The 24,767-nt window shown below is 34.7% G+C and overlaps 1 protein-coding gene across 1 annotated transcript; it reads left to right on the top strand.

The window, feature by feature from the left end:
• Positions 1 to 1,580: 1,580 nt before the first annotated feature.
• Positions 1,581 to 24,185, top strand: LOC123658359 (serum response factor homolog). Its single transcript, XM_045593790.1, has 2 exons — positions 1,581 to 2,115; positions 23,751 to 24,185. The coding sequence occupies exons 1-2, from the start codon at positions 1,714 to 1,716 to the stop codon at positions 24,183 to 24,185; spliced, it is 837 nt and encodes a 278-aa protein (XP_045449746.1). The 5' UTR covers positions 1,581 to 1,713.
• The last annotated feature ends 582 nt before the right edge of the window (positions 24,186 to 24,767 follow it).

The following is a 24,767-nucleotide window of genomic DNA, read 5'->3' as shown; positions in this document are numbered from 1 at the left end:
TTCTTTTATCTATTTTATTTAAAATAAATAGATTTATTTTTATTTTTATGGTGTTATAGAATGTTTTAGAGGATATTAATAGGTAAATAATAATAAAAAAACTTGGCAAACGCAGTGTGGGACGTCCTCCGGCTCGTTGGACTGACGATATAAGTAAAATAGCCGGCGTAGGCTGGATGAGGATTGCGGAAAACCGGGATGTCTGGCGCGAACTTGGGGAGGCCTATGTCCAGCAGTGGACTGCAATAGACTGAACCGAATATGTAAATACCAACATTGACTAGCAATAAAAAGTATTTGCTACCTAGACATCCGCGTATTTATTTTTTTGGAATCATAACTAGTTAATAAAATAAGCAGTCATTTGAAGCTAACAAGTGTAAAAGTATGTTAGAACATTTAAATTTGTCTATTTTCAGATTACGAGTGAACAAAAAGGTTTTATTTTTGCAAGACAAACCGTAGGGACGAAAGTGTTTATTAAATATAATGAAAAGCAGGTCGAAGAACTCGAAAGTAATAAAATTGTCTCGAAAAGGAAAAATTACAAATTAAACGCCTCTGCTGGCGACACGGATGGAAACTGGCAGATTTTCGCTAACACTATAAAATTGACAAAAACATACATTTTATGTATATTTTCGACACCTACGACCGTTAGGACAATGGTGTTAATATAACTGTTAGTTTTAAATTAGCGAAAACTGTTATAAAACAAAGATTTATAAGCGCTGCGGTAGCTACTACCTACGATTCGTTGTTTTGATTGGGTCCGAAAGTAAGATAAGCTGTCCAGTCAATAAATAATTATATATTATTAGTAAATGTACTTTACATTGTAAAATTCATTTAATAACGAGGAAACAACTTCTTTTATAACATCTTGTCGATTACAATATAAATGTCAATAGTGCTTACAAGATTTGTTTATTACGAATTTACATCTGCTTGAAATGTTTATGTAGAATATAACAGAATAAATGTATATTTAGAATAAAATAAAAGTGCAATGTATTGTAAGAGGCATAAGTTCTAAACATTATGTTACATTGTACCTATTGTATAAGCACATTTAGCTGGAAAATCGGACGTAAAAACGTAGCGTTATATTTCTTTGACAGACCTGTAGTATTAGTATCTATCTATAGACATAATATGTCGACGTATATGTATGTAATGCACAATGAGGAACGTGACAAAGTTTTTAATTATTAGACGTGAAAATCGCCAGCTGCGAGTAGGAGGGATTTCAGTGGCCCCCATTTGACCGCCATTGCCATATTTGGCACGGCTCGAGTCTAAATATGGCTCGCGGCCAGCCCACCGCTCCGCCGCCGCGCGCGGCGCTCGCTTCCGACTCTATTATTTCTATTTACGAAATAAACTCAAAATAAAAGCTCTATTTTAATACAGATTTCGGGCACTGAAACGTTCGCGGGTTCCCGGTTTCCTACGGATGTGTCGGGTTACGCCGCTCCCGATATCCCCGTCCCTGTCGCAGGGCGAGTTTACATTCCGTGCGAGAGCGAGACAGATAGAGGTCGAGGTGCGCGGGACGGAATCGCGCGAAGTCAGTTGCGGTCCGAGCGGCCGAGCCGTCAGTCCCGCCCTCGGTTCTTTCGCGTTTTCGGTCAGTCTCCGTTCGGCGTTCGAACGGTGAGGTGTGTAAAGCGCGTGTGCGCACCGGTTACTGTGGCGTACTGCGAGGTTATAATGGACGCGCCCGGCGGAGCGCGGGAGCCCCGCTTCGGGTCGCCTTACGGTATGGGACTCCTTGGAGACGTACCGGACATGTACGGAGCGGGCCGGCCGCCGAGCTCCCTCGGCGGTGGAGGCCTGAGACCGGGCATGCAGAGCTGCCCGGTGCCCAGGGCTGGTGTGAAGCGCCCTTCGGACCAATGCTACGACGAGAGACCGTCGCAGAGCCTCGGGCTGGAGCACTGCCCCATGCCGGACATCGCCGACGATGGCTACGCTTCCCTCCAGCCCAAGAAGTCTCCGCCGTCGAACGGCAAGAAGACTAAAGGGCGCGTGAAAATAAAAATGGAGTACATTGATAATAAACTTCGGCGGTACACGACTTTCTCGAAGCGGAAGACAGGAATCATGAAGAAGGTGGGTCGCTGAGACTGCTTTTGGCAATATTCCATAATGTTGGCCTATGAAGATAACGTGTGAAAGTGTAATTTATTGTCCTCTTAGTCAGACAGTGAGAGTCTAAACGTGCTAAATAATATAACTGAGCAGAACAGTGTGCCCCAACTACTTGGGTCACTTGATCATTATCTTATTAGCGCTGTTAATGTTTCTTTGGAAATATTTCTGTTTTATTTATTATATTTTGTGAATTACTAAAGTATCTAAACTTGCAAGTATATCTAACTATTACAATAATTAAATAAGTTTTCTCTTTCAAAGGAAACAATTTTTATATAAACCAATAAGACATCTTAGGCGGGCTAAAATTTTATGAAAAGTTTACTTTTTACACACTATTTGAAAACTAACTTGTAACAAGAAACGTAACCTGTTATCAAACAATCGAAAATAAACAATCATCACTCAATTTAATTACATAAAAATTAAAAAATTGATAGAAACTAATTCAAACAACCAGCGCTATATGAGAACTTGAGATTTAGTATAAAAAGTGATCAAAAGTGTCTTCTTAGAAAAATATGTTGTTAAACATATTAAAACATGTAGTAAAACTAATATATATCTAACAATAAATAATTAATTAGATTAAAGTTATATAAAACTGTTTGTTTTTCTGCAGAGGTTATGTTGTCTATATCAGAAGCAACAGATGGAATATTGCTAAAAGTCTGTTAATATGCATGTTTTATTTATTTAAAAGTATATTTTTACATTAAAGAAGCCGAAAATGTGTGTTTAAGACGATTTATTTGTGTTTTTGTGAGCATTTGTGAAGAAAGTTTTGACAGGTGTCAGCTGATACACGGCGTTCCTTAGTGAGTATGTTTACACTGCTCTCGAAGCTATATCAATAACTGATTTATATCTTTAATAATCAACTAATTTCATAAGCTTTTAATGGTAGTATTTTAGTGAAAATAGTATTATAAGCTTTTTATTTTGGTCAATTTTGAGTCATCTGTCACGAACAATGAGTTTGATGTATGTGCTAATAGATGGCGCTGCTAGTATCGAATATTTAGAGAACGATAAGTACGTTTATTTAAAAAGTAATCTATAAATATTTAAAAAATATATATCGTATATATAATAAAAGTAAAACAAAGGATACTTTTATATAATCTGATTTATAAAATGTGTACTTAAAATTTTATGTTAAAAGTAATTAATATGACGATGTAACGATTCACCTGGGCATCACCATGGGCTCACCGCTGGGCATAGGCCTCTTTCTTCATTTAGTAGAAAGATCAAATCTGTATATATCTATATACAAAACTCGTGTCACGGTGTTTGTCCGGACGAATCTTCGAAACTACTGGGCCGATTTTAATGAAATTTTACACAGATTGATTTTATGAACGACTATTATTCGTTTCATTAAAGTATCTTTTATTAATATAAACGAAAAATTATAGAAACAAGGTAGTATTTACGATGTCACACAATCCGCCTCCGGCTATTTTAATTAACAAAACAACTCATTCGCGTAGGAAGGTGTCTCTTACAAACAGGCTTTTTTTCTAGATCAGAGAACAATTTGAATAACTTTTCGTTCAAAAACAATATCTATATAATTCGTTTTTTTATTACCATAAGCATTGAAGGAATAATTTTTAAATGAATAAAAACTTAATATTTTTTACATAAAATTATGCAAAATCAAAACGTCGATAGTATTTCAATTATAGTAGATTTTTTTAATGTTTGTTTTTTTCTTTTAATTAAGTATGTTCGATATCAAAAAAGTATAACAAATAATAACATAAAAGAGGTTCGTTATTGCAAAGATATTGTCAGTTTGAAACTATCAGCACTCGGACGTTGCCATGTAGAGTTGTCAGTCAAATCTACTCGCAGTCACGGAGAATACTTTGATGCGCCGATAATAGGGCTTTAAAATATCTAGACTAAATCTTAAATACGTGAAGGGTTATGTGGTTTACTTAAATTTAGTCGCATGCTCGATTTAGCAATGAAATTAAATTTAACAATTAAAATATTAATAACAAAGTTTCATACCTTGGCTCTGTATACGATGTTTATCACTTTTGTCATTGACAAAAATTAAAAAAAAAGTCATTACAATATGGCCGCTTCAGCTGCGCAATTTTTAATATTTAAATTCGATCATTAATGGTATTATGTATATATATTAAATGTTATAAGTGATCTTGCGATGTTTTCTCAGCGGGTGGAGACGTCACTTGTTAGCGAACAAGCGCCCGTATCCGCTTGTTATCGACTTACTTTACATCTAATCGATAAGCGCGGTTTGAAAACTGATTAAAAGTGCTATCGGAGATCGAGTAACAAGTTTAGCGAAAAAGTCCTGTGTTAAGAAGGATGGGTATTAAATGTAAATAAGTAATGTGATTCTCAAGTTATAAATAGTTGAGTATTGTTGCTTTTGTTTACGGAAAACTACATCCATACACATATATGTCGGTAAATAAATAGTAAAACTTTATTGTTACTAGATTATATTAAATTAATTCAATTGCTGATTGTAATTGGGAATCGGGAAGATGCGACAATCTCAATTTTATAATTGTATTTGTTTTTTTAATAACTATTTGTATTAAAGTATGATCTAAATTGTCTAGTAACCTATTTTTAACCCCTCGTAAAGGTCGCAAAATATATGTAACATTGTAATCTAATGATTTTATGTTAAGTTCTTTTAAATTGACTATAATAGGTATGTTAAATTTCTTTAGATGCTTTTAGTTTTAACTAATTTAATTTATTCTAATCTTAGCAGCGCAGTATTTGTATTTTAAAACAACGCAAGAAAATCGTACACATCATGTTTTCTTTGGATATCAATTTAAAAATGATAAATCTATAAATAGTTAAGCTGTTAAATTTTTTACAAAAAGTAACTAAATAGTCGATCTCACATAAAAACCAATTACATAGCTAAATGAAGATCTAGACTAGACTATTTCAAGTTCTTATCCCCTGTCAGAGCTCGGAATATTTGTGAGTAATTACAAAGCGAACTCCGAGGCGCCATGATCTGTTGTCGGTATTTGTCGGTATTTGTCGGCGAGCAGAGGGTCTTGTAATCGTAGCTCTGTACCTGCAACTGGATGTAACTTGAGCTTCGTGTATCGCAATTTATAGCAGTATGTTACGTCGTTAGCGGGTAACATTTTGAGAGGTAGGTTTTGTTGTTACGACGCTCTTTTAGTTGATTTTTAGTTGGTTACAGCTTGGTAATGTCGGAAATAGCCAAGATGTTTCTAAGATTTTTGGTTGAACTTGAAATTTCGGAAAAAATTAGATGATGTACCCTTATTTTTTGATTGGTTTCCCAAATCAATTGTATATCTATTAATGTTAATACGGAAATATGCTTCGGTTTGTAATAATAGTAAAAAAGAAAAAAACTTGGAAAGTAACTATTGCAAATAAATCGCTATTGTGGATAATAAAAACCATAAATCCGTTATAAATGTAATATATCTAGCGACGTCTTCTGTTTTTAAAATAATCCAAGCTTTCAACGTAATAATTCTCACTTGACAGGTATTAACTATTCAACTTTATTATGGGCATCGCAGCGATTGGAAACTGGCGGAGATAGTTCATTTTTAATTGACCGTCAAAGGGGCTCAGATCACGATCTGCACTAAAAACCGGTCACAGTGAGAGCTAAATGAGTCAACAATGTGGAAACCCTTAGCCTATGAAACCGAACCTTTCATCTCCAACTTCAGACCGGGAATAAATTATACAGTCCGATACGGCGTTCCCGATATTGTCCTTAAGGAGGACATTTTAATAAATTTAAAATAACGATTATCGCTGTCAGGAGCGGTCGTGATTTCGTTAGGTTCGTGGTTAGGTCTAGGGCCGGAATAAGTCGTCACGAGCGATTACTAAATTAATTAGGAACTAGCTCCGATGTAGATTGCGACTTAGATTATTTTCCCACACGGTCTAGAGACGTTTAAGATCATGAGATTTCCTAACTATTGTTACGTTACGTGCTACGCGAAAATTGAGATGCGCCTATTAGCTGCATTAGCGGGCATGATGACTGACTGATGAGTTGATTTGTGATTACCTAAATTTATAAATATTCCTACTTTTTAATATTCTTTACAGCTTCGATATCCGCGCCTTATAAATAAATCAAACAAATAAATATAGTAAAGACTAAGAAATTAGTTTCTATTTGACATGCATTTAATAGTTATGAAACATTTTTTTTTTGTGATTTCAACTGTTTATATTTCCGGACATCTTCCAATGTAGTGGTAAAAGCTGAAAGCTTTACGACGCGTTTGATCCATCGTCGAAAACTCCTTGAACGTCCTGTTAGCCTGGTACTTTTGGGTCCATATATGGTTCTTCTGCTTTCATCTCTAGTTATAGCCAAGAAAATTGATCCCCCCCTCATCCTTTGTTTGTTGCATTAATTTTTTAATTGATTTTTGATATCACGATGAATTTAATAATAATTATATATATATATATATATATATTTATTAAATATGTAGTACAGTTCACAACTTAAGAACTATATATTAAATAAATATTATAATGGTCTGAAAAGATTTACACTTACAATTAAGTACATTTATATTTGAAGGTTTTATTTTCATTTCGTGCATATCCTTTTATGATAAAATTTTACTAAATAATAAAGTCTAACGCCGCGCGGCCGGCGCCCGCTCCCATTATTAGCATTACAAAATGCGGACCGTGAGATATGGGTCGCTGACGCGCTCGCGCTGCTTCGCAATTACGATACGCAATATATAATTGTTTCATTTTTACAAGTCCTTCTTTACTCTCCCATTTTATAAAGATTTGTTTTACAAGAATAACAGAATTAAATTTTGTGCAAAATAAAAACATAAATTATGACATTCATTTATTTTTCCATTCTCATTGTAAATATGCATAACCAATGCAATGCAGTGCAATTCTAATTAATTTTAATAAACTTATTGGTAGCATAAGAATTAGTTAACGCCGAGAGAGACCGCCTAAACAAGTCCGCTACTAGGAGTTCATAACTTGTTAAAGAGTCGGAGAAATAGCAACCAGTATTGGAAGATCTCTAACGTGACTACCGTTTCTCTTAGTTGTTCGGTGCATTCGCTATGCCACGGGGGGCAGGGAAGGTTAGATTGATTGGTCGGTGGAAAGGGAATGTCTGGCGCGTAGACCCGCCTCCCAGCGACACCTAGAGTGAACGCCTTGTTGTTATGCGCGCCTAGTACTGTGTGCCTTCGGTGAGCCAACCCTGCTTTCGAATAGTTCGGGACTGGCTAATCTGATGATAAATCCGGCGACGAATTGAGTAAATTCAGTGCGATCTTTGTTGTTCAACAATTTTGTTCTCGGCGCAGTTGTTTGTTTAAGTGCTTTGAAATTGTCATGAGATATTCAAAAATCAATCGATGTTAGAATTAACATTAATCTTGGCCGCAGCTTTCTTACAGACAGATGTCAGCCGGTTAGGAGTGATTAGCGAGAGGATGGACAGTTTGTCGACTGATCGGCGAATTTATCGGCCAGACACTAGTTCGTTAGTCGTCGGTAGTATCAAAGTGTACTGCGATCACGACTAAAATGTTCACTGAGGTGAATTTTCGAGAAAATCGTCCGTAAAGGCGCACGTTTATGAAGGACCATCGCCCGAATTTTGGTCAAATGTTGTCGAATGTCAATGAAAACAAGCAATTGTGTTTATCTTTAGAATTTTTAATACGACTACTTCTGAGATATCTGTGAACAGGGCACATTTTTTAGAAAGTAAATATAGTTAAAATATGCAGTTTTAATTGGTACATAAATGTTTAAAATAAATAGAGAATTAAAAGTTGTTAAAGAAACTTGGAGCACTAAAAGAATTTTGTAGCATAAAAATAATACAGTCAGTAATTAGTGTACGAAAATTACCTTTGAAGCTTAAACTCCGAAAATTTTAATTAAAGACGATCTCCGTGTAATTACCCCGGAGGAGCGTATAGTCGACGACATTGCACGACCAGCTTTTATTAAATATTGACCCTTATTTCTTTAAGAATATGGAGTTAGCTGTGACTTTCGAGTGCATACTCTATAGTTTCGATCCCCGAAGCGCCTTAAATAAGTGCCTATAATTTACCAAATGAGAACAAATATTATTTAAACCGCGTAAATTGATATTTTATTCATAGTTCTGATGAAGTATTCCAATAAATATACAAATATATTGTTACACATCCATATAACAAATAGAAAATCAAAATCAAAATCAAAAACAGCTTTATTCAAATAGGCATTAGCACTTTCGAATCGTCATTTTACAAATTAAAACTTTAAAAATAAATTATTTTTGTAAAAGTAAAGCTACCACCGATTCGGAATGTAGATTCTGCAGAGAAGAATCAGCAAGAAACTCTGCAGTTACTCTTTTGAAAAATAATATATAAAAAATAAAATATTCCATAGAAATCCTCATTCATAATTCGTTTTTATCCTTTGCTCCTAAAACATATATCGAAGTATAAGATCACTTCTATCAGTCTAAGGTTACAGCTTATAAAATTCAATTCAGATACGATACACTTATCTTTTTTTATCCAAGTGGTCGCCTGCGATTGCATTACACTTGCAGATAGATCCAGTCATTATCGCTTGTAATGAGCACCTTGTGGACAAACAAAGTGTTGTTAATACGTGAGCTTAGGCGAGCCGAGACAATTAATTTATATGCCGCTGTGACAGATTGCAAATTACTGTCGTCAGTTTTAACTGTTCGACTTTAATTTATACAATTTTATAAATTATACAAAGTGTCGTTAAAATGAGGTTTTAATATGATAGTAGTTATTGAAAATTATATTTGTGATTATGTTGTAATAGTTTTGAAAATAGCATTTATGTGTTCGTAGATTTTGACCTTGTTTGGTCTGGGTTTTAGGAGATTGGGTTAGGTTTTGTAGTTTTGCTCGATTTATTGCTAAAATAAATTCGCTAAAGCCTCTACCTCGAAACGCGTGTGTGCGAGTAAGGTGTAAATATGACGCAGGAGCCGGTTCTCGAGTACGGGATCGATTCCGTGGGATTTTAAGGCTACGTTCCGACAACGAATATCTTCATTTATTCCCTTCTTTTTCGACAGTTGGTTGTAATCGTATACGATGATAAACGACATTCTACCATGTCTAACGATGCTCTATTAAATAATTCGCTGACCAAAATCTTTACACAAATATATACAAAATTCGGTTAATTCTTGCGTATCATATTCATTTACTATGTTACATTTTTAGTACTTGGTATGTATAAATCCAGGGCTCGTGAGGCACGCGATGGAAGTAACGTGTAATAATTCTTTTAAACCGTAGATTTCATGTTCCAACGAGAAATTTATATGCGTTGCTACGAAACAGTACATAATTACTGTAATCCCTTAATGTGTGGGATAAATTACGTTTAGCACGTAAGCTTTATGAGTTTAGTCGCGGACACCTGCTGATACTTGTTTGATAAAATTGGTTCTATCAGCTAAATCGATGTGAATCTTGGCTACTATGAAATAAAATAAAAAACTCTGTTGTTAAATCTAAATAAAATTAATTATACATTGGCTTAAGGAATACGCAATTGTATGTATATATTTTGTTTGTTTAAAATTATTTGGCTTCGAATTTGATGTAGCCATTTTTGTTTGTGTTAATTACCTTAAATATTTTACCAGTTTTAAATTGTAATTTACGAAAATGCGGCCACGTATCGTTGTTATTCGGCAGCAGATCTTATCAGTTGAAGTCGTCACGAAAAACGCCGAAGTTTCGCCCACCATAGAGTCCCTCGGTATCTGGCGTTCCGTCAAAATATCCGAACGAAGTCAGCGGGCCCCCATCCATAATGTATTGGCATCGCGAATGTCATACATAAAACATTAACGAGTAAGTTTTTATTTGATAGCGGCATCGGGCACTGCGACGCGTTTTCGTTTTTCGTCAATTAAAAAAATCCACGAAACATCCAGATTTCAGTGGGAAAGCTCGAGTTTCGTCAGCATCGCTATGCAATTGAAGCACCTAACTGTTTTTATCTTTCATTGTTTCCCGGAACGGACGAAGTTTTGTTTCGATGTAAAACTGGAATTCGCCACAAGCTCGCGCCGCTCGCTACATACGCTATGCATTTAGATTTTTTAGTTTTGTACGTAAATCACTGATGACAGTTATACCCTCTACTCCAGTTTGTGATTCCAAATTAGTGAGTTTTCTGAAATGTATGCCTGTGAAATTATCTACTTTGAATTGTTTGTTTGATAGGCTTTATTTGAATCAGTATAGCGACGATCGCCCACACGATAAGTCGTGGTGTCTTAAACCACAGAGACACAAAGTCATCACGTGCGCGCCCACGTGACGCCTACTGACGCATTGCGTTGCGAAAAAAAAAAACCAAATCTCTTTACATAATTCCCATTATAACCTTGAAATTTAATGCTTCTATTAAATTACTACACGTGGGCACCTTAGATCGTTTCCTTCAGCTCCCTTTGTTCATTGTATTCGATGGCGTTTAAGGTCTTTAAATTGTCGTGCATTTGAATTTAAGTAACATGAGCATGAAACATAAATTCGCTAATGGAATCTTTTCAGAAATTGCTTGTATTAAATATTTATTATCTGCCCAGAAAATAATATCTAGAGCGACCTACTGACGCTTTATAACGACTATAAAACTGGTCGTAATTGTGCATAATAAACGTTGCAGAGCAAGCTTAGTAATGAACAATTCAGATAATCTCAATAATTCACATGTCGCGTGTTAGTCGTTAATTAAGCTATTTGTCAGGTGCCAGGACAATTTACATTTCTCCCGGACTTCCGAGGATTCGCCGTGGGTCCGGAGCATGGAAACGACGTATTATTATCCTTTTAGGGAGGGCGGCATCTCTTAGAGGCGCTTGGCTCCAACCCAACCTTTTATTGGAACCACTTGAGTATATTTGCATGGACGTCTGAATTGTCCAGTAAATAAGATTAGCAAAATATCACTGTGCTGTTTGAGTGAGAGCTAAGTTCAAAACGATATGTGGGGTAAAGAATTGTAAAATAGCTCCATCAATTTAAACATGCGAAGTAAAATACCTACCGTGTGATATTTTTAGAGATTTGTAGTTTGAAGATGAACGAGATATCATCGTCATAAAGTTTGTATTGATAGGAGATAAATTAACATGTAAGCTCCAGCCCTGGTACATCTTGTCAGACAGAAGTATAAAAGTGTCTTTGAAGCAACACAATTCATGGGAACTCGTTCTGGTCACCGACAGGCCATCAAGTTTGTGTAGTTCGCAGGTGAAATGTATTGACAACTGGTCTTCCTTGATGCGTATCGGTGTGATGGTATCGTGATCGCGGCGCTTCAGTCGGCTCCTGTTACCCTCGGACCCGTTGCATTGTGGAGATCGAAGATAAAGCTTGTTTATTTAGCACTAAAATTTATTCAGCCACAAGAGACCATTAAGAAAAGAAATATTAACAGTTGGACAGGTTTATAATAGCAGATTGCATTTTTTTTATATGTACTCAAGCGTATAATATGTAAATATTTAATAAATAAATACATAAATTATACCGCAGCCTACATCGCTGGTAGGGTAACTTTAATCTCGGCGAAGTAAGGTCGCGTTCGTAGGTAATTTAACGTTGCTAGCACTTCGTAATGTTTCTCAATGAACTTCATAAATCAAGGTCAAGTTAGCGCCTACAAAATTATAGTAAACGGGCAACATTCGATAAATGGTAATAGGCGAACAGGAAACTTATGGAAGTTGCTCGGCTGACACAATAAATTAAGGGCATAGCTGGACGGCCATTCATAAAGTAATCGCGCTTGTTTATGAATGAAACGGTAACTAGCCTATAAACGTGCAATTATCGGCACCATTGGTATTGATAGCAATTCGATATCATTAAATTTGCATGTGACAATGCGTTTAATTTTATAACTATTTACTGAACACCTAGAAGGTATCGCTCTATTGAATCAAGTATTGCCCATTGTTCTATAAATTGGACATTGTTGCTTTTAGATCCTATTGTTGTGTGTTAGATTGGGATGTTTAATTCGAGCTTCTTCAATCATAAAATGCAAGAATTTATCATCGGTATCTCGTTTACGTAATACTACATATATCTATTTGCTCATTTATAAAATTATACTATAAAAATATTAAATTTCTTTAACTACATTTTGACAAGCATATTTTTCTCAAATTTTGATAATTAAGTTATCGTTCTTACCATTTAATTGCGTTTTGTAAAACCTTTCAAAAACTGCTGTTTTATCGCTTACCTTTCACAAAAATATTTTACATTAAATGCGCTAAAGTTGTTATTCTTGGACGCAATCCACTTGCTACCGGAGTTACGATAATGCTCTGGTTCCAGTGGCCAGTAATTATTATTTAAGTGTCGGTTAAATTAATCTGTCCAGTCGTTACTCAGCTTCTACTAAACTACTGGTCGCTATCTCGTCGTATCTACCACTTTTAGGTTCTACTCTGATATTTACGACTGAGTATTGATTAAGTACTAACTAAAAAAATGTTTCACAGCTTTTGTGCCTTATAAGCAGTCATTCGCTGGATTTGGTTGAATTTCTTTCCACGCAATTTACATATAGTACCGCTATTCAATGAAATATCTGCCGACTGGTTCATACTGAATTATTTCTTTTTTTTTCTGTAATCAAGTTTTCGGTCGCGTCTGACGAGCTCAAAACAAACAAGCTGAATACGAGCTGGCTATCTTAAGTATTGCGGCTCGTTTAAAACACATTGGACCTTAAGGATTTCTTAGGATGGATTTTCGAGTGTTCCGTTCGAATGTGTTCAATGTCGATCGATTCGTGTATTAATCGTGATAAAGCGTGTGGCTTCCGATCATGTAGTGAGAGATAATGAAGCCTGACGAGTACTTTCACTTTATGATCATTACGGGTATCTCGATTGATTTAATGGGAATCGGGGATTGGCGAACTCGTACAGGGTTCGCTCCGAGATTCTTGATAATTAAAGAATTGTGAGATTTCTTCGTGACTAGCTCCTGGTTTTCTTTTGCACAAGCAGCAAATCACTTATTCTTAAATATTAATTCTCAATATTATTAAAAAATTATATGTTAAGAATCCTGGTAATTTGGTTACGTAACGTAATTTGAGTATCATTATGAACTTTCTGATCGAACGTGATGTGCAGTTAAAACATCCTCGCAATCCGGGTAGTATGACGTAACTATAGTTGAAATGGCAAACAAAGCCACGTGGCTCGTACACTTGGGTGAGCAGAAGGCTCGTTTAGACCATTTACGATTAATCCACTCAACAACTGCTCGCAAATATGGCAACCTGGCCTTTCATAACCTGTTTTTGGGGTTTCCTCGGACCCTGATGCTATATATTGTATTTGTATTACAGCACGTGCTTCATTAGTGTTCAAATTTGAATCCTTAATATGGAAAGATGTTAAGTGTGAACAATTGTTGATTTTGTAGTTTAATTTTGATTTACATTATTCATGACACGGTTGCTATGTCGCGTATAAACTCTATAAAAACATTATGTATAACTGGGCATCTGGCTGTCCAGTCGTGATTGACAAATATGCTAGAATAAGTGTTTTTTTTAAATAAGATTTTATAACACCATCCCATCGCTAGTTAGAAACAGGAAATTCATATGTGGAAGTCGAAGGACTGCGTAATGACTCGTTATTCTATCAAAGAAAAGCAAATAAATATAATATTCACGACACATTATTTTGCAACCAGTCGCACATATAAATATAGATAATACGAACATTAATTTTAATTGTCTCGTTATTCGAACCATTTTTGTCTTATGTCTATCGTTAGTTGAGTGTTATTAAATCGCAGTGGTAAGTATGAAAAATGGGATGTATGCGTGTATTCAAATGGTCGTTACATACTGCTCTGCTCCTGCACTTACATCTACGATGCGGCCACTCCCATAATCTTATCCTCGTGTCTGCGTCTCATTATCATAGGAATTGCGGTTTGTAAAGCAACGATAATGGTTATCTCCCTCGGGCGCCAGCGAAAGTAGACATCAGGGAAGAGTCCAAATACTTCAATAGATTCGTTCTGTAAATCTAAAATTAGTTGAATGTATATATTAATAATTCGCTACTCAAGTTACGAGCATAAAAATTCCATTGTAATTGATGATTTAAAACCTTTTAATAGAATCCAAACCACACGATGTTATATCTAAATGTGGAGGCAAGGCGTGTAATGCTCAGTAATTTTGTAATGTTGCCGTTTAATTTCTATTATTCGTGTCATCGGCAAAGCGATTGTTGTTAATGACATCTTGATACGAATGTGCGGCGGGCGAGCCTCGATAATTATTCAGACTTGGCTCGTAAGTTAAATCCATGTTAAACGACTTCAATTTAACGCCGTAGGCGCTCTTTGCATTCATTAGCCGTCGTGTATTTGTTTTAATGTGGATTTGCTTTTAGAATTAAATGTACATTAGTTTTTCTGTACAGTTATATTTAATGCTAGCTTAAACTTAACTTAGCGTTTGCTAATTTGACAAGTAATCGTCATTTTTTATGTTTTTGATATACCTATGTGAATTGAGTTTGTGCATAAGCAAGGTATACTTTTAAAAAGAAGGTATTTTATAAATTTTATTTGAGTTTTTAAACTTTATTTCTGGTTAATACTAACTTTTTTATGTTCTCTTGTTATTTACGTAGATTGGATTATGCGTAATCCGCACGATACATTACAAAACTCGGTTCGGTTTTTCGCGAAGAATTCTTAGCGACGGGCCGGCGCTTCGAGTTTCAGAGCTTGACTTAAACAAGTGGCTTGCAATTAAGGACTGTTTACCGGGCATTAATTTTTGGCAATAAAAGACAAGCACCCTTGAAATGTTCGGCACGCACGCGCTGTCGGATGCTCCGTGGGAAGGGCGGTCGCTTTGTACTCCATTGTAGTTGCAATTAGCAATTTTTTCCCGGCCCATGTCACAAGTCGCACTTGTCGCAGAAATGTCGCATCTCTTAATGCGTTCTCCCAAATATTTTTTTATCATTACTCTCTGAATCATAAGTTTCTCGGGTACTTATTTCTTCCAATGAACGTTTTTGCATCGCGAAGACAAATTATGTAATGATTATTATATTATTATAACGATTTGCGATGATCAAATTATATTTTTTAAAGCGATTCTTAAGCGGTTATTCACGCATGAATGATTTGACTGACATTCTTCATCGCCAACGTTTTAAATATCTTTTGCCGTTTTATTATACATATCATAAGATGATACGTTAAAATACTTCAAAATAAATTATATTGTGATATTCTGTAAGACAAAATAGTAATAAATAAATAAAAAATAGACTAAATAAATAAATTATACATAATATTTTATGAAAAAAAAAATCAATAGTAAAAAAAAAACGTAAATGTTTGACATTTAACGCTTTCAACATACGAGACACATATTGACATCGACTTAAAATTTATCGAAGTTTCATTCAGTCTTATTTAAATCAAGTTTAAGATATTTCATGCAACATATTATATATTATTATAATAATAAATTCACTCATATATTTCGACTTTAATTAATACACTACAAATAATAAAAGTAGGTCATATTTTTTTTATATCGGGTTTTTATTTTGTTCGTTACACTTGTCATTTATATTATGTAAAAATATTTAACTTTTACATACCTAGAATTATTTATTAAACATTGATACAATGTAGGTTAAATGATCAATTAATATGTCAACATAAAATAATAAATCTTACGGTATTTTAAATGTAAATAAACTCATTTTCAACTGTGAATTTTTTTTTATTATTATTTAAATTTTGCAAAAAACTTAATTTTTTGACAATTTTAACTTTAATACATCATGTATGTATGTACTAGCAAGATTTAGGTATCAACTGATAAATTTATAAATAAATTTTTTCAACTTCTGTTCACAAAACCATCGAAAATTTTAATTCTGGATTCTAAGACTCTTACTAAACCAGAGTAGCGTTCTATTCTTCTCCATAAAATTTCTAAAACAAATAAAGTATAGGCTTTATTACGCTTGATTTACACAGTTGACAAGTGCCATGAAAAGAAATAACAAGGAAATACATACAATACACACTCCTATCTGATAAGTATCGTACGTAATCTTTCCGAGAACGTTTAATATTTTAAAATGTATCGAGGGATATCTTTCCCAGTTCTAACTAAGATGATTATCTTGTTTATAGAGCTATTAGCCATCGCTATCGTGTACGTATCTCATCTCGGTAAAAAGTTCCGTTTTCATCGCCAGACGTAACACAAGCGACGGTGTTGCGTTGACTTATTAATTTATGGGGATGTATTTTCTTTTGTTATATTTGTTTTTAATTTCATTTTTTTTTAATTGTATAAAGTTACGTATGTCAAAGTAATATAAAGTTCGCCAGATGGAGAATTTTCTTTCATTCAGAAGTCTAGCTGGTTATATGGTACCTATATTTATACTTTCGGCAATATATGTTGTTTGTTTTTCACAATTTTTGTATTTTACAAAATTAGTAGCTTACTACTGTCACACGTTACGGTACTACAGTGTAAAACATATTTAGATACGCGTTTGAAACCGTGCGGGAAAAGAAGCCTAATCATAAATTAGACAGTGAAATTTAAAAAAAAAAATATATATATATATTTTTCCATATAACTTACGCTTTTGAAATCAATTTTTAAACGCGTACTTTCAATACAAGTGTTAATTATATTATTTGTACACAGAATAACTGAACGAGATTGTAATTCCACGGATCAAGAATAATTAATCAAAGACCGTCGCTTGCTCGGCTACTTCAAAGTGTTGCTTGTTTTGTAATCAATTTAATATTAGTTTTGACACAACCAGCGTTAAGTTTAGATTATGACAGTGTCTTAAGAACAAGCTTAACGTGGTTTGATGGTAAAATTCTCTATCTTCTGTTTCTCTATTCTTTTATTATCATCTATTCTTTTTTGGCTTTCTATGTGTGCGTGTTTCGACGACAATACGTAGTAATTATGGGAACTGGATAGTTAAGTTGAGGGTATGACCTCAATCATGACAAATGTTTGTGTAGGTCATAGGGGTGTTGGATGTTCGTGACGTTTCTAGTATGCGTTTGTAATTGGCGTGTCGTTGAGTGTGAGTCGGTTCTTACACGTAGGAGATATAAAATATTATGAAAAAAAAATGACAAATTTTCAAATATTATATTTATATTATGACAAACATTTGTTTAGTCATAACGATGTTTGTCATGGTCTGTTTTTATCGTGTTTGAAATGTGTTCCATCCCTTAAATAGCGTTATATCTTATTCCAGACCGTCGAGCATGAGATAAAAACTTAGAACCATGGTCTATTATTACGTAACTTAAAATTAACATTTCGATTTACTTGCTAGTAAAAATATTCTTAATAAATCTATAAGCGATTTTTATAAAATAAAGAATCGCTAAAAACTTCAACTAAATTAATGTGATTGTATTTTTTTTTAATTATCAGTGAATCGGGTCTCGTTAATTTGCTACCGATTTTGGGTTACGATTCTTTTCTTGTGCACGCGCAAGCAAGTTCCTCTGATTTCTCGCACCTGATACTACAATCACTTTTGACTGAACTGGATCATTTATTTCAATTTTAATTTTTTCGAAAAACGTACAGTAGCCCAATTTTGACACATGCTATAAAGATACTTAAGTCCATATGTTTAAAAACTTCTTTTTTGTTTTGGAATTTTTAATGTGTGGCTCATTGTATGATCCAGTTGGAAGCGGATCTGTCAATCATATACGAGTATAATTAATTTTTTTAACGGATTAAGTTGCGTCATCGTAAGAAATTAGATTTCTTATTATACTTAAGATCTATGTTTATATTCGGTGAAAGTTTTAATATATTATTTACATAATATATAAATAGGTATTCCTGTTTCATTACTTGATAGGAATAAATATGTAGGGATTTTAATTTTTTGTAAATAAATACAGAATGACTAAATACTTGAAATGAGATTTCACGTCGAATTACCTAACATATTGAAGTCTTATCAAAAATGTTTTGTTTTTATTATCTTTTTTAACAAAAGTTAATCAATCAAAAGTTAGTCAATATTTTGTGATCGAGGTTTTTTTTATTGAGTTGTCAATATTCTACATAAGCACCACACAAATTGTGTGTTGCTTATGTAGAATATTGACATATTGAATATTGACCGGTCACCAACCCGCCTCCCCAGCGTGGTGACTATGGGCAAAACACACGAGTTTACGTGATTTTTGGCGTAAACTTGTGGAGGCCTATGTCCAGCAGTGGACTGTATAGTCTGTAATGATGAAATTGTGTGTTCTATTACTAGTAAGAGATTTCTTAAAGAATAAAAAAATAAATTACTACTAGTCCTGTATTTATTTCTTTTATATGAAACTAAAATACGGAAAAAATTTAGCTAATATAGTGCAGTCGTTTTGATGTTATTCGCGTACAAACATTTCGGCGAGCCATTTTTATTTATATAGATTTACTACAAAATATAATATTACAATATGAAATTAAAAATGATTTATTATCTATACTTTAAATTATTATAACACGAAACATACGATGTAAAACGTTAATACGCGCTTTATTGCTGCAGTTTTGTTTATTTACAACCGTAAAACAGAACTTGTTGCTTAAACGAGATATATTTTGATATAACACCTTTTGCGTTTACAATCGGTTATAAAATTTATTTTATTAACTAATAATATTACGTAACAGATTTATTTATTAAAAGGAAAACAATAGTCTTGGTTTTTGATTTTTTGGATATCGTTTTTTTCCGTCTGTTTATTTGTATGTAGCTTTTTCGACTTCGAAACCTTGTGACGACAAATTTATCAAACATCATCTTGAGTTGCAGTTTTTACTCTTATTTGTTAAACATAAGTAAGGTTGTGAGTTTAAAAACGATTATTCATGTGAGTTATAACTGAGATAGTTCATAGCAGGAAATATTCTTCTCGAAATCTGGAGCAGCTCGACTGGGGAATTACCTCAAACTTGTAAAAGATACACAGCTAAATAAACACTCGTTTTTTTTTTATTATGACAAATAGGCAGGCATTTGACCACAATCTCACCTGATGTTAAGTGACGATGCGGTCGAAGGTGGAGCATGCCTGCCTAATAACAGCCTATTCACTCTGGCCTTGAAGGCACCCAGATTGTATCGTTCGGGAAACACAGACGCGGGCAACAAGTTCCATTCCTTAGCTGTGCGCATCAGAAAAGTAGAGCCAAAGCGTTTTGTGCGCGTAGATGGCGCGTGTTGTGTTCCTGTGGTGAGTAAGGTAAATAAAGCTCCTGGGGGGGTGGGGGTATTGAGAGTAGGGTCGGCAACACGTTTGCGATGCTTCTGGTATCGCAAGCATCTATTAGCTACGGTCATTGCTTACCATCATGTGAACAGTACCTTTGTTCGCCGACCTACTTGTATAGCAAAAAAAGTCACAAAATATAGTACCACATTGTTACCTATATGAAATGACCTTCTACGAAATTTCAGATTGAGATGTTGAAAAAATACAGTAATTCCAAGCAAAGGCTACGGTCCGGATTCTGATCCAGCTTTCGATTAAAAAAAGAATCCTCGAAATCGGTACACTCAGTAAAAAGTTCTGAGGTAACATACATTAAAAAAAAATTACATCGAATTGACAATCACCTCCAGACAAGAATCTTTTTGGAAGTCGGATAAATAAGTGTTTCGATTTGTTGAAATTTTGTTTCTTTCACGTTAGCGTTTTTTTGTAGATATATTTTAAAGAAAGTTTCCCGTCAAAGAGTTGATACAGACATCGGGAATTTTCTGCGTAATGTAGCTGTCAATCAAATTTTAAACAATTTTCGCGTTTACTTACTTGCAAATAATTTTAAGTACACCATTAAATTCCGTTACATTGATTGATAATGACTTAATATGATAATCTCAATCATCAAAGTTTCGCTTGTGAGTGAGACGTCAAGTTGAAACTGTCAAAATATTTTGAAAACGGTTGTTACAAGAGCGTTTATTCAAAAAATAAACAATAATACTTGAGCTTACTTAAATATAAAATGTTCCTAAAATTTCATACAGTTTTACTCGTGTCGAGTTTTATGTTTGAGATTCATTTATATATCAGTAACTGTACGTTCACCACTTAAAAATACGGCATTAAATATAGAAAAAAGTGTGTGTGTTAGCTCCGACGCACGACTGGAGTTTACTTATTTAGATCGACTGGCTAATTAGGTACAAAAAAGGCTTACTAGTTTAAGTAAAAGATACTAGTCTAAGAAAAAAATTAATACTGAGTTCCGATAGATGGCGTTACGAGAAACTTAACGAGGTCATTCTTTAAGTAGATTCTACTCCTTACATTTTTTTATATCGGCGGCATTATATGAAAATTGATTCTTAATGCGTTCAAACAAAGAAACAAATCTCTGTTTTACTTTATCAATGTGATACAATACAAAGAAATAAATAAGTACATCAATGTTTATACTTCAAGTATAAAAAGTCGGTTGACGCGCTGATGTGATGAGTTTGGTCCGTTGAAGGAATCCCGTAACAGTTCAAGATCTTCAGTAATTGGATGCCATTTCAAGCGTTCAATCAAGAGTAATGTCATATAACGGTTGATATAACTCGCGATTTTTATGTACGTCCCATGAAAAAATCTTAGCAAGTCTCGTTAATCATACTAAACCCTAAAGTCGAGTTAAAATTCTCAATTTCGATACTCAAAACTGAATTTAATTTTAATGGCCTTCTAGCTATGATAATAAGGTTCATTTTTTAAATTAATCCTCATGTTTATCTCGGATAGGTAGTCACTAATTACTGCCTTACCATCAATCATTTCATTGATCGGTAACGCGGCGCGCGGACGAGCGGTTGCGTTGAAAATTTAATCTTAGGTGTCAAATCTCTCGGTTCAATATCGTTCGTCGGTTAATTCAATTACGCTCCAGTAACGCTGATGTTTTTTTTTCTGACCGGCCAGTTTCACACTATCTACAATACGTTGCATTTAATTACTTATATTTTACACGCAAGGAAAGTATTTATATGATCCATTTTGTCTTGTTTTTTTTTTATTCTATTTATTTATTATATTTGGGATTTTATTTTTTAGATATCGTTCTATATTCAATGATTAGTGTAATACAAATAATAGCTTTGGCCTGCGATTTCGCTCGCCCAGGAAACCTACCTAAGGAAGTACCTAAGGGTTAAGACTATTTATTTTTTCAGTCTATGCTGAAAGTACTTTTAATTTTATGTCAAGTCCGCCGTCTTAGACTTAGAAATAACTGCCATTTTCGCAATCAACGTCCCGAAAAACATAAATAACGACACCCATGTCGATTATTAGGTCTATTTACCCCATTGCACCCCCTAAGGGGTTGATTTTTGAAAAATCACGAAAGACATATTTGCTTATTTATTTTTGGGAGTACTCCTACGAAGTTTTGAATCTAAACGTCTATTTAATTTTGTTTCGCCACACAAATTTTGAACCACCGTTTGACTCCTTTAGGGGTTGACTTTCGAAATATCATTCCTTATTCCTAGTATTCATCAAAAGGGGAAACTCTGTGCAAAATTTCAGCTTTTTAGGTCCAAGGGTTTGGGCTGGGCGTTGATGAGTGAGTTAGGACTTCTCTTTTTTTTTACAAAATTTTATATATCTGCAAACAGATTTTTATAAAATCCAACGATGACTTCTTTCTCTTTTATATGAATATGCTATAAATTATGATACATATGGCGGGAAATATTAAATGTATATAGATGAGTTCTTTGAGCAGTGGCACATTTAGGCTGTTTTAGATCTCATCGCATCTAGTCACTTTAAAACATAAGCTGATGAAGACCAAGGTTTCAGTTTTCAATTGTGTTTTTTAATAAATTCGAAATCGTAGATACAATCACGTTTACACACAGTTGACTGTTTTTTTGACACTTGACATTTGCGTTGCATTCGTTTATTTAATCTTTGGTATTAAGGTCGAGATAAATATCTAGACATGCAGTCAAAATGCTGACTTTAGTTTAAATAGTCTTATCATAGTCAGTAGGTACCTTTTTTACCTAGTTTGATTTGATGTGTAATTTTTAAATTATCATGATTAAATCATAACCTGTAGTGGGTACTTTCTATAATAAAACAGTAGACTGTGTTTTGTTTGTAAATATTAATATATATTTACACACATTTCAACCTATCGCAATCCACTGCTGGACATAGACCTCCAGAAGTTAGCGCCAAAAATGGTGCGAACTTATGTGTTGTGCCCATAGTCACCACGCTGGGCAGGCGGGTTGGTGACCGCAGGGCTAGCTTTGTCGCACCGAAGACGCCGCTGCCCGTCTTCGACCTGTGTGTTTCAAAACCAGCAGTTGGATGGTTATTCCGTCATCGGTTGGCTTTTTAAGTTATAAGGTGGTAGTGGAACGGGGACATGGGAAGAGAGGGGGTGGCTATATTCTTTACTGCCGTAACTACACAGTCAATATAATTATATGAAAATATTAATGTATGTGGGTATGCTAAAAGTACAAACATAAAGAAACAAAATTTTGATTGTAATTAAACAAAAATACTTGTACGTACTTGTAAAATTATTTTACCCTTTATCAGCAAATATTTGCTTACATCAACCAACTTTCATTATGAACTTCGGTTACTAAGATAACGATTATAATATTACTGAAAAGTGTGTTTGTAACAAACTATGAAATTATTTTAACTTTTTAAGTAAACATAACACGCACATATCTACTTGAGTAATCGAAAGTTTGTTTTAATCTTAACGTCAATTTAAGCGCAAAGTTCTGAAACTGCCGAAATTTCGTCAATCGTTAACGTTCAGACGACAGAGCGCTTATCTCGACCGTTTAAAGTTGAGATCGAATTCTATGTAAATTGTTGACGAGTGTGGGTGGTGCTTGTGGGTGTGATAATTCCCGGGGCAAATACAAATAGTAGCGTGAGAGCTGCTCCCGAAAACGTACGTTTACATATCAAGCGTGGGATAGGTGAAAGGTGAAACTTTGCTTCCATTCAACCGAATGATTGTGTTCCGATTTAACGGCTGAGCTTTGACGTGGCGTGAAATCCAACTACAACTTCTAAATCTTACTACAGATGTCAAACTTCCAGATTATTTCTATCAAATCAATCAATACAGCCTAGATTAAAAGGTTACAACTTTGTCGGTTTGACCGTTTGACTTTTGTGTTTATGATAATTTGTTACTTATAATGTTGGCATAAAAAGTGACCTAATAGAAATATATAACGATAATGATCCTTAATTTAAATCAACGCCAATGTATCATTCTAAATGTTAACCAGTTCGAGGAATGCAAATATGTATCAACCGGAACCTGTTACGAGACAAATGCTCGCAAAACAATAAATTCGTCAAAATATTATTTATTATATAAAATAAAACGATTTGTGTCTCTTCCAGGCTTACGAGCTGTCGACTTTGACGGGAACACAAGTGATGCTTTTAGTCGCGTCGGAAACCGGCCACGTGTACACATTCGCAACGAGAAAGCTTCAACCGATGATCACTTCGGATTCGGGAAAGAGGCTTATACAGACGTGCCTCAACTCTCCTGATCCCCCAACGACCAGCGAGCAGAGAATGGCGGCCACGGGCTTCGAGGAAACGGAGCTCACGTATAACGTCGTCGATGACGATATGAAGGTGAGGCAATTGGCGTACGGCGGCTCCGCGCAGTATCCCATAGAACACCACCCGGGTCTCGCCCCGTCGCCGCTGCAGCAGTACCACCAGCATCCCCCATGCCCATCGCCGCTCCCCTTGAGCTCATTAGGGCAACCCTACTCTCACGCGCACCTATCTCACCCACACATGTCTCATCACCCGCAGCGGTAGTTCAGATGGCACTAGAGTAAATCCCGTTCTTTTAATTGGCATCGATATCGAGTCGTCTATTATTGGGACGTCGATACGCATCGGGATAGTCACGTTCTAGATAAGTTTGTAAAATAATAGAGATACTTATATGGGATCGTTTACGCGGCAATCTTTTATTATAGTTGTAAATAGCTCATTAAGTATTACCGCGTCGATTAACGAGGATTTGAGTTGAATAAAAACGGGTTCGTGTCATTTACACGATTACATTTCGAGGAATTATTCGTAAAGATAAGTGACAGTTGGGTATACGTGTTTTTTATATCGAATATGACAGGTAGATTTTGTATCGAAAACTTATGATTAACTGTCAAACATTTCACACCATTTATCCGTTAAATTATTTATTTATAAGTTATCAACGCTTATTTTAACAGTCGAATGATTCAAAGTAACCTGTTTTAAGTTGTTCAATCCGAAATTAATTTACCAACGATCTTTAATAAATGATTCGTCTAAGAATCTATCAATGAAATCGATGGCTATCATCAGCGCGGTGTCGAAAGGTATCTTTCGGTAGCGAGTAATCATATTTTAAAT

Source organism: Melitaea cinxia, chromosome 12, assembly GCF_905220565.1.
Source record: "Melitaea cinxia chromosome 12, ilMelCinx1.1, whole genome shotgun sequence".
NCBI lineage: Eukaryota > Metazoa > Arthropoda > Insecta > Lepidoptera > Nymphalidae > Melitaea > Melitaea cinxia.
This window is presented reverse-complemented; position numbering and strand designations above follow the sequence as displayed.